The 11,689-nt window shown below is 37.3% G+C and overlaps 1 protein-coding gene across 1 annotated transcript; it reads right to left on the minus strand.

The window, feature by feature from the left end:
- Window positions 1-10,738: 10,738 nt before the first annotated feature.
- Window positions 10,739-11,083, minus strand: LOC138893666 (uncharacterized). Its single transcript, XM_070178315.1, has one exon. The coding sequence runs from the start codon at window positions 11,081-11,083 to the stop codon at window positions 10,739-10,741; it is 345 nt and encodes a 114-aa protein (XP_070034416.1).
- Between the last annotated feature and the right edge of the window lie 606 nt (window positions 11,084-11,689).

An 11,689-nucleotide genomic window follows, 5' to 3' on the forward strand; every position in this document is an offset into this window, starting at 1 on the left:
TTTAACTTATATATTCGACGTCGAAACCTATCAAATCAAGTCCGATTGACCTCAAATTTTGCACGCAAGTCATAAATGACATAACAGACCTATAAAAGTTTTCAGAACTGGATTCCGACCCCGATATCAAAAAGTCAACTCCCCGGTCAAACTTCCAACTTAAACTTCCTATTTTCGCCATTTCAAGCCTAATTCCACTACGAACTTCCAAATAATTTTCCAGATATGCTCCTAAGTCCAAAATACCATACGGAGCTATCGAAACCGACGGAACTCCATTCCAGAGTCGTCTTCATAAAGTTCCGATTACGGTAAAAATCCTAAGACTTAGCTTTCGTTTTAGGGACTAAGTGTCCCAAATCACTCAGGATCATCCGGTAACCGAATTCAATCACGCACGCAAGTTAATACACATAATACGAAGCTGCACAGGGCCTTATGCCGCCGAACGAGACTTAAATTTTCAAAACGACCGATCGGGTTGTTACATTCTCCACCTCTTAAACAAACGTTCGTCCTCGAACGTGCTAAGAATTATTATGAGGTTACCAAATTGATGATTTTACTTTTACACATATACTCACGGTTGATCCCACATTACCGCATTTGAGATAAGATCGTCAGCTCCATCTCAATTGAGATTAATTCTTTTACCCATATTTGAAATCTTTAAGACTAATTTCTTACGCTCCAACCATTTTCAAAAGACCTGTTTTTCACAACAACGCACGGTATTAGTCTCAACTGGCTATAACAACTCGTGCCTGCGCACATCAACTTTCTTGATAGTGTTGAAGTACTTCAAAAATTTTCCGGGGTGTTACATTCTCCCCCGCTTAGGATCATTCGCCCTTGAATGAGAAGTAGAGTCCTGCCTCAAGCACATAACATAACTTATCTTTTCTTTCGCACGTCTCAATTTCCCAAATTTTACTAACTCCCAATTTTTTTTATAGAAATTTCGGCAGCGTCTCCCTTGTAAATAGGGCCTATCCACCTGCCAGAGTAATACCAAAATAACTCCTAACAACACATCCACAATATATATATCAATAGCACTAATCTCAACATTACAAGCACCGCATTATCATAATGATATCAGGACATGAAGCACATCATATGTATGCCCATCACCACATCTCTGGTATTAATAGTTGTTCATAATCGATTACAACATCGCCATTTAACCTCATATTAATCAAAATCTCATTTCAACTTCTCGTAACACTGGCAACAAATGCGAGGCATGAATACCTCATAATTATTTATCCGAATTAACGAATCACATTTAACGCCACCCGGGCACTCACCTCGTAGGTTAAAATTCAATAATTACAGCACAATTATAGTTAAATATGCACATAAAGATATACAAGAATTATCAAATAAGCCCATCAGGCATGACTCCTTATTAATACTATAGTACAAATTTAAATTTCACAAATGGAGAATTTAAACTCATAAAAATTTTCACCACAAGGACCTCGTCCTTATACAACTTCCACCGTAACTTGTAGCCCGGTTTAGATATTTCACATCATATAAAAAGAAATGCGAGGACCTTGTCCTCAACTCGGAATCACAAGTATTTTGCACATCGTGCCAACTGAAATTTTCAATTTCCTTTCTTTCTTCTTTTCAATAAATGTCGTAAACAATTTTCTCAACACATAATGAACCCTCATCCCGGTAGGGCATATAATTCATAAAAATTGGAATCAATTATTCCGAAACACATTAAACCCACTGTAATGAATAATAAAAATTATTTTTGGACTTATAACCCTCAATAGTGTACAAAAATAAATGACATACATGGGCTCACATCTTCAAATCTCCCAACATGGATAAACATATAAGTGAGTCACAAATTTACGAAGCTCACCCATAAGTGGAGCATAATAGGAGGACTCACCTCAATATTCAGAACCGAATCAAATTAAGGAAAATATCCTTTTATAATAAAAATCAGGATCGTACCTGTAACGACACCATCTGGTGTATTGGCCTCAGCCAAATCATAGTGATTAAATCAACAGGTCGGGCCTCCACCTCTTAGGCGCCCACTACCCGCCTGTCCTCCACCTCTAGCTGAATGTGCACAGGGAGTATCAGCTGGAATAAAGCTTGTACCTGGAGTGTTCTGATGAAATCCACCCCTCCCAAGTCTGGGACAATTTCTCTTGATATGTCTAATATCACCACACTCATAACAACCCCTCTGCGGTTTTGGCTGCTCACACAGAGTCTGTACCGGATAACTGGAATAACCATTATAGGAACCCCATGCCGGTGGTGCATTAAAAGAATTTACTGGAACAACCCCGAGTATTTTGAAATTATTTCCATGACCTCGTTGATACTGAAATGTAAAATTATTAACAAAGCGGGAATACCGCAAGTCCCAGCATCATCCCATACAATCTCATCTCTTAATCATATAAAAGTTTCGTAGAACCTTTCAATACCACATAAATACATCTCAGGCCAAAACTCATATAACACATGACCCCGCAATTTGATCGTTGATAGTGGACTCTCTCACTTGGCACGAAGCCATAAGACACATTCTGATGATCCACAATACTAACCATCATCGTTCGTAGGACACCGGTCATAAGACACCTCAAGTCATTTATTTGGTGCATGTCATCCTCGTGACAGTTAAACTCGCTTCCTCCAGTGCCTTGGTTGCGTATGTACCCTTCGCTAAATAGAAATCCCATACGAACTACGTAGTCTCTAATACCACCAACTATTTCAGATCTACATCCACCTCGTGCCCCTACCACAATTGTGATGATTAGGCAATTAATTAAACCTTCTTAATATCATACTTATCAACCAGATGTCAGAACCTGCTGCACCTAAATGTGCACAACTGAATGATCTCTCAATACTTTCGCATCCTCGATCTAGACGACACGTTGTAATAATGGTTGAGCAACCCTGGCTCCCTTATAACCCCTCTATAGTATCACGAACCGTTGGCGCATAGTTGATACCAAGTGCGTAATTTCATGCACGAGTGGATGCAAAAGAACATAAAATATATGCTTCAAGCTGAATAAATGCCGCACGATAAGGAATGAAAGAAGTGAAATTTTCTAACACTTCTGTAGCCTCTCGAAGATAAGTATAGACGTCTCCGTACCGATCCACAAGACTCTACTAAACTCGTTCGTGACTCGTACAACCTATGAACCTAGATCTCTGATACCAACTTGTCACGACCTAATATCCCACCACAAGCGTCGTGATTGAACCTAGTCTCTAAGACTTAGGTAAGTCAATTTCTATTATATTTTGAAGCTATTTTTTTTTGAATTAAAAAAGAAACCAAAACTAACAGCGGAATAAATATGAATATACATCCTCCCAAGACTGGTAGTACTGAGTCACAAACTCTAACTGAATACATGAAATGATCACGAGGACCGAATATACAATGCCATTTGATTAAAAATTAACACTAAAATGAAATGAAAAGACTCCACGGGACTGCGACGACCAAGCAACTCTACCTTGAATCCTTACGGACCCGCTTTAACTCTACTCAAGTCCGATATCTCAAATACCTGGCTCTGCACAAAAATGTACAGAAGTGTAGTATGAGTACACCACGGTCGGTACCCAGTAAGTATCAAGACTAATCTCAGTGGAGTAGAGACGAGGTACAATCAAGACACTCACTAGTCTAATAGCCTCTGCAATATAATATACAAGATATTAGGAAACAGATAACAATAAGGACATCATAAAACAACCAGTGATATGCACAGCAAGACAACAAAAAGCCATTTAATATCGCTCAACAAATAATAAACACAAGTACACCCAATTAAATCAAATTCTTCAAATAAATGTCCTTCACATATAATTCTACCAAATAACTCTCTTTCAAATATAATTTTCCTCAAATAAATATCTTTCAAATATAATTCTTTCATATAATACTTTCTAAATAAAAATCCTTCCAAATAAATATTTTGAATATAATTATTCAATTAAAAAGTCACCATGTGACACCTCATTTCATAATCATAAAAATACGGGTCTCAGCCCATTTTCATATTTTTCATAAACACGGGTCTCAGCCCATTTTTCATATCTCCACGGCACTTCGTGCCCATAATTAAATTTATAATCCGCCTGGCAATAGCCACAAGCTCTATATTTCAACATAAATCAGATTGTTATCAATTTACCAACAACAAGACAAATTGCACAAGGTATAAAAGTAAACACAAGAAAATCACAACATCATATGAAAATTATCAATACCATAACCCCACATCATCATATATCGTCCCTGACAATAGCCACCCTTATCGCTCCTATTGCCACCCTTATCACTCTTATAGCCACCCTTATCGCTCCGCCCAGACAATATCAATAGTCACCCTTATCGCTCCTATTGCCACCCTTATCACTCCTATAACCACCTTTATCGCTCCGCCCATACAATATTCCAACAAACACAACAACAGTGAAATGCCACCCTCATACCCAGATAATATAAACGGTGAAATGCCACCCTTATCTCCCCAAAATAATAACTCACACAACACAATAATTTACACGGAAAATTAACACAACAACATAATAAAATCAATTCATATCACAATTTGCCTAATGGCCACAACCAAATTCCAAAGATGTAACAAAAATCAATTAATTTCACAACAAATAGCCCAAGGCTCCACACAATGTATATAACATTCAAAAATAATTAATAGAGATAGAAATTACTCAGCATAAAGCAAAACCTTCATTAATGCAAATTTAGATAATTATATTAACACTTATTCTTAAGCTCGCTTAAATTAATTATTTGCATAAGAAAATTCATATTGGAATTAATTTTCAAGAAATATTAGACCAACAATACTCACGAAATTTCATAAATATTTCAAGTAACAATCACATCAAATTATCATATAAAAACAAGTTCAACAATAAGGATTTAGGCATGGCAAACAGATGATTTAATAATATTCCACAATTTCCCAATTTACTACACAATAATGCCTAAGACTTTAATTCAATGAATTTTGCACGTATAAGCCCGAGTACGTACTCGTCACCTCGCGTACACGGCTTTTCACATTTCACAAATGGCACATAAGACTCAATGCCTAAGGGGTAATTCCCCCACTCGAGGTTAAGCAAGACACTTACCTTTTTGAAGTTAGGCCGATATTCCAAAATAGCCTTCTTACTTGAATTGACCTCCGGACAGCTCAAATATATCCAAATTAATTGTATAACTCCATTAAAATTCGTCGAAAATAATTTCGGATAATAATATGTCGACTTAAAAATTTATTCCAATAAGTCAACAAAAGTCAATGCGGGATTCGCCCCTCGGAACGCGACATAATTTTCATGAAATTCGAACACCCATTCCGATACGAGTTCAACCATACCAATTTTATTGAATTCCAATAAAAACTCGACCTCCAAATCTTAAATTTTTATTTTTGGAAGATTTTACAAAAATCTTGATTTCTTCCATTAAAATTTGAATTAAACAATGAATATAATCATAGATTCATGAAATATAAATACTTTAGGATATAGAACACTTACCCTAATCCATATGATGAAAATCTCCTCAGAAATCGCTTCAATCCGAGCTCCATAGTTCCAAATATGTCAAAAATGGCTGAAACCTCGAAATATAACTACTGTCCAGGTATTTAATCTTTGCGATCGCGGAAAATGCTTCACGATCGCGAAGCACAAAAATTTTCATCCCCAAAATTGCTCTTCGCGATCGCGAAGAACAAACTCCCCAACCCTTCAAGACAGCCTCTAGTATAATAGTCATAACCTTTTGTACGAAACTCCAAATGATAAATGATATAACTTTATTAAAACTAGACTCCAAAGACTATAACTTTCATATGTTTCTCATCTCCCAGTTCCTTATATATTTCGAGATATAAGCTTCCAAAATCAGCCCTATGCAACAGAGATTTCCAAACTCTTCCCGGACAACCTGTAGTGTATCTACCATAACCTTTTGTACACACCAACAAATGATAAATGGTTTATCTCTCTGAAACTAGACACAAAGGGCTACAATTTTCATATTTGGATCATCTCCAAATTCCTTATAGATTGCGAGATATGAGCTTCCAAAGTCGGGTCAGTGCGACAAGAGTTTCCTCTACGCGATCGCGAAAAGTCTTCCGTGATAGCGATTCACAGTGTTGAAATAGCAAAATTGCTCTTCGCGATCGCGACCGTTTGTCCGTGATCGCGATGCATACCTCTGTGGCAAAAAAACAGCAACTAAAAATGGCCTAGAAATTGTCCGAAATCACCCTGAAACTCACCCGAGCCACTCGGTACCCCGTCCGAGCATACCAACAAGTCTCAAAACATATTGCGAACTTAGTCGAAACCTCAAATCACATCAAACAATGCTAAATCGCGAATCATACCCCAATTCAAGCTTAATGAAACTAAGAAATTTCAACTTCTACATTCGACGCCGAAGCCTATCAAATCAAGTCCGATTGACCTCAAATTTTGCACACAAGTCATAAATGACATAACGGACCTATGAAAATTTTCAGAACTGGATTCCGACCCTGATATCAAAAAGTCAACTCCCCGGTCAAACTTCCAACTTAAACTTCTTATTTTCGCCATTTCAAGCCTAATTCCACTACGAACTTCCAAATACTTTTCCGGACATGCTCCTAAGTCCAAAATCACCATACGGAACTATCAGAACCGACAGAACTCCATTCTGGAGTCGTCTTCACAAAGTCCCGACTACGGTAAAAATCCTAAGACTTAAGCTTCCGTCTTAGGGACTAAGTGTCTCAAATCACTCCGGATCATCCGGTAACTGAATTCAATCACGCACGCAAGTCAATACATATAATACAAAGCTGTGCAGGGCCTTATGCTGCCGAACGAGACTTAAATTCTCAAAACGACCGATCGAGTCGTTACAAGAATAGACTTGATTTTGGCTGAATTTAAGATTGAAACTCGAAGAAGAAGAAGAAGAAGAAGAAGAAGAAGAAGAAGAAGAAGAAGAAGAAGAAGAAGAAGAAGAAGAAGACATGACATACATTATACTTACGAAATTGTAGTATAATTGTAGAAATATTATATTCTGTTGTTTATATATATTGTTTTATTTAAATATTGTATGAAAGTTGAACAATATTATATAAAAATTGTATTTAAGTTGTATGATATTGTAGTTGTATATAACTGGGTAGAAATAATGTATGAAAGTTGTGGATAAGTTGTATAATATATAATTAGTTGTATGAAATTTGTTTTTACGATGTATAAATCAGATACAAAATATACAAAAGACATATTGTATAAAATTTGTATAAAAATTGTATTTAAGTGGTATGATATTGTAGTTGTATATAACTGGGTAGAAATAATATATGAAAGTTGTATAATATATAATTAGTTGTATAAAATTTATTTTTACTATGTATAAATTAGATACAAAATATACAAAAGACATATTGTATAAAATTTATATAAAATTGTATTTAAGTGGTATGATATTGCAGTTGTATATAATTGGGTAGAAATAATGTATGAAAGTTGTAGATAAGTTTTTAATTTGTATGTTGATGTACCATATATTGTTCTTAGAGATAGAGATTTTATATGTTTAGTTTGAATATAAATATGCAATGAAGTTTAGATTCAGTAGAAGTTCTCTTTTAGATCTTGTTTAAATCCGTCCCAAATTCTACTGTATTACATATACTTTTTCTGGGAAAAAAAATTCAACATTTGAAATTATTGGCTAGCAAAATTCACCTCTAATAGAAGGAGAAATTTGACTGTAGTTACATTTACCCATTGGAAGTCCTTTTAATGAACTGAAAGTTGCTTTTATATTTCATATTTGAACTGATTAGTCAACGTATTCATTCAAACATGACTATGCTTTTTAAGAATAAAATAACACGATGGAGACTGTAAATAAGGAGAAAGACAAGCATATTTTCCGGAAGACAAATATTTTTAACCCAGAATATATGGGAGGAAGATTTGATCATCATGCTATTCATCAGAATGGATAACACTTACAGAGTTGGGTGGAGAAAAATAGCTTCCATGATTAAGGTATATTAAGGCGGAAGAAAAATAAGAAAAGAGAAGAGGGAAAAAAAAGGAAAAGGGTGTAACTAAATCCCTTGATTGAAGGTATTAATAATGGATTGAGAGCCTTTTAAGATGGAATGTATATATTTTGTAGATAAAACTTATTTAAGTCGGGTAATTAACTAAACGTGGACATTTTTGATAATAAAGTTTCAAATAGTGTATAAGAACGAAAAAATCCCTTATCAAAATTATACTCGCCGCACACTTTTAAAAAAAAAAAGAAACATCCATCATGATGGTGGGTGTCACGGGCCTGATTTTTGTCCATCAAAACCAGTCCGTGCGGCAGCCAAGCCCAACACTTGACTTCAACCTTCTCACAACACTTAGCCAAAATTACAACAACTTTGGACTTAGAATATTTTTAGGCATCTTCAACGTAGTAAGCTTTAGGACTGATTTAGGCTACGAAATTTAGGTAAAGGCAACAGAAATAAATAATAACACAAGGCACAATATACAGAAAACTCTTTTTCCAACTTTGTATTTAACTCGAGCATACAAAGAAATTCAACTCGAAGTACAACCGTGTACAAAAGAAGATCACTCTTGACCCTCAGATTTTCTCACAAGACTATTCTTAGCCTTAGGTGTTTTCACTCTTGAAAAAAGACTTAGGAACTCTTTTCTAACTCTAAGCATGCACTCTTACACGTTTTTTTTTTCTTCCCACAAGCATAAGGGTGCTGCACATTTATAGAACATGTGACAACCTCTTTGCCTTACACTTATCGCCAGGGCGTACTCATAATTTTTTGTAAGCGGTGTCGACATTTAAAGAAGTCGGCAAATAAACGAATCACTGTAGTGATACATATTAAAATGACAAAAATCAAATCTTATTAAAGAAAAAATGAATTCAAGTATATTACTACAACCCTCCTTAACACGTTTTTCTTTTTTGAAATGTATTCAGAATATCCATACTAGAAATAATACTAAATACTACCTTTTCTATATATAACACTAAACAATCATTTAAAAACTCTTTCATTATTTGACTTTACAAATTGGTTTCGACCAACTTCATAGTCGCCCAAGAAAAGATAGAAGGAAAAAAAATAGTAAGACAACTTACCATGGAACCTACTTAGAGGAAAATTTATTATTGTTGTGCCCCAAGCTCTAGTGTGACCCACTGGTTTAGTTTGCCCTCACCAGCTATGGGGTCAACGGTTCAACCCTCGATGATACATATTTTTAAGAAGAAAAGGCACAATTTTTTTTGTTTAACACGGTATAAAGCTACCGCAGTTCAAACCCAAGACCTCTATTAGGAAGGAGAAACGCTTGACCAGGAGAGCTAGCGAGATGTAATGCGTGAAATGGTGACATTTTAATTAATTTATTAGGATATTTTTGTACATATTAATAATATTTAGTGAACTTTTTCGGCGAAGCGGAAGGTGCATCCGTTCCTGCTTGTCGCACTTAGGCTTAGACACTTGTACCACACAGTCCACTATTTTAGCCTAGTGTAGTTGACATCCCCCAACTACTAGGATCATGTAGATCATGCTAATATAATAGAAATATGTCCCCAAAAACATGCTAGCATAACCTACCAGATTTTGAGCAAAAAGCCAACTGCCGTCATGTGCACATCATGTGCCGTGCAACCCTCTTTGACTTGGTCAATCTGAAGCTTGCTGCCCTCGTGCGTGCCTTGGCTTGAATCAGGCACCAATGCCTTGTTCTCAGGTGCATTGCAGCTACATTTAGCCCATGCCATTGTCCACGCACATTGCCCTTTGCGGCGCCCCAATGTCATGATAAGTCTGCCTCGCGCGCATGCCTTCGTTGCACTTAGCCTGCCTTTGCCCACTTCGTTTTTGCCTTGACTTGGCATCACTGCCCTATGCCTTGATGCCTTTGTCATATTCAAGTGTCACCCTCAGCCCGCATCTCATTGTCAAGCCCTTGCCATGCAGCCTTGCCTCCCTCAAAGCCTTGGCCATCACTTGCCCGTTTCCTTTTTTTCCTTGGTGCTAGCTCGTGCACCTTAGCTTGGCAACACTCATGCTGTCCCATGACAACACTCTCGTTATCAAGTCAAGTTCAAAGAGGCGGACCCCTAGCAAACCACCCGCACCCTTTGAAACTCGACGTCCTCGTCGATTTATCTCAACTTATGAGTCCTAAGGGGTTGACAAGCAGCGCCCCTTGGCCTCCCTTCTCTTCAGCCACAATTGCATTGACCCCAACAACTTGTTTATCACTGGTCATTACTTCCAATGCATCCCTCTTTTCCGCAACAGACATTGCATTCAACACTGCCTTCTTTGGGAAGTCCCCTTGCTCGATGTGGCCCATCACAAATGAAACAACCACTGAATTTGCTGCCCTTCTCCTTGCTCTTTGAAGTTCCAGCCTCTTGCTTTCCCTTCTTCTTGTCTTCATTAGCATTGTTATTTTCACATTTCTTCCACTCCTTTGCCTTGTCCTTCTTTCCGTCATTGGACTTTGAAGTAGAAGTATCTTCACCCAAGTGAAAATCACCCAATGCATCAGTCATAGCCACATCACTTGCGAGGTTTTGAATATTCTGCCTACGCAACTCCAATTATGCCCACTATTGGAGGCCGCTCATGAAGTTGTGCAATTTGTCTTCTTCGGATATATTGCTTATACTTAGCATCAAAGAGGTAAATTCTTTGACATATGCTCTCACTGATCCGGTGTGTTTTAACTTTTTCAGTTTGTCCCTAGCAATCCAAGACGTATTTCTAGGAAGGAATTGATTCTTTAACTCCTTTTTAAGCCGCTCCCATGACTCAATCTTTGGTCTGCCCAAACTCTCATCGCCAGCCACACGAGTGCAACACCATAACTTAGCATCTTCACTCAAATACATGCTAGTCAAGGTTACTTTCTCCTTCTCATCTTGCACACGAATAACATGCAAGTACTGCTCCATATCCCAAAGAAAATTCTCCAATTCACGTGCACTCCTTGCACCGCAAAATGCCTTAGGTTCAGGGATTTTTACCTTGAGACGATCAGCACTACATTGAGGAGCACCCACGCCCACAGCACGTCGTAGTATCACCGTCTCGTTTTTCAGATCCTATTCGCTTGGCTTAGCCTTTCTAATTATGCCTCAAGGTAGGCAAGCCTTGTCACGAGGGTATGAAATTCTTCACCTTCAGGGACATTTCCAATCAATGCCTCCAGTTTCGATAGCCTTTCCCGCAGTTCATTGTTACCAGCGGCCATATTTTCGAACAAGACCATGAGATCTGCCACTGCCCGTCGTGTATCCGTCATGAACCTACTCCGCTCTAATACCAGTTGTCACATGCCTGATTTTTGTCCATCAAAACCAGCCTGTGCGGTAGCCAATACTAGCACTTGACTTCAGTCTTCTCACAACACTTAGCCAAAATTACAGCGACTTTGGACTTGGAATATTTTTAGGCATCTTCAACGTAGTAAGCTTTAGGACTGATATAGGCTACGAAATTTAAGTAAAGGCAACAAAAATAAATAAGAACACAAGGCAAAATATACATAAAATTCTTTT

Source organism: Nicotiana tomentosiformis, chromosome 6 (genome assembly GCF_000390325.3).
Source record: "Nicotiana tomentosiformis chromosome 6, ASM39032v3, whole genome shotgun sequence".
Lineage (NCBI taxonomy): Eukaryota > Viridiplantae > Streptophyta > Magnoliopsida > Solanales > Solanaceae > Nicotiana > Nicotiana tomentosiformis.

Coding starts and splice junctions, on each gene's coding strand:
- LOC138893666 (XM_070178315.1), bottom strand. CDS start 11,083: ATGGAGCAGTACTTGCATGTTATTCGTGTGCAAGATGAGAAGGAGAAA.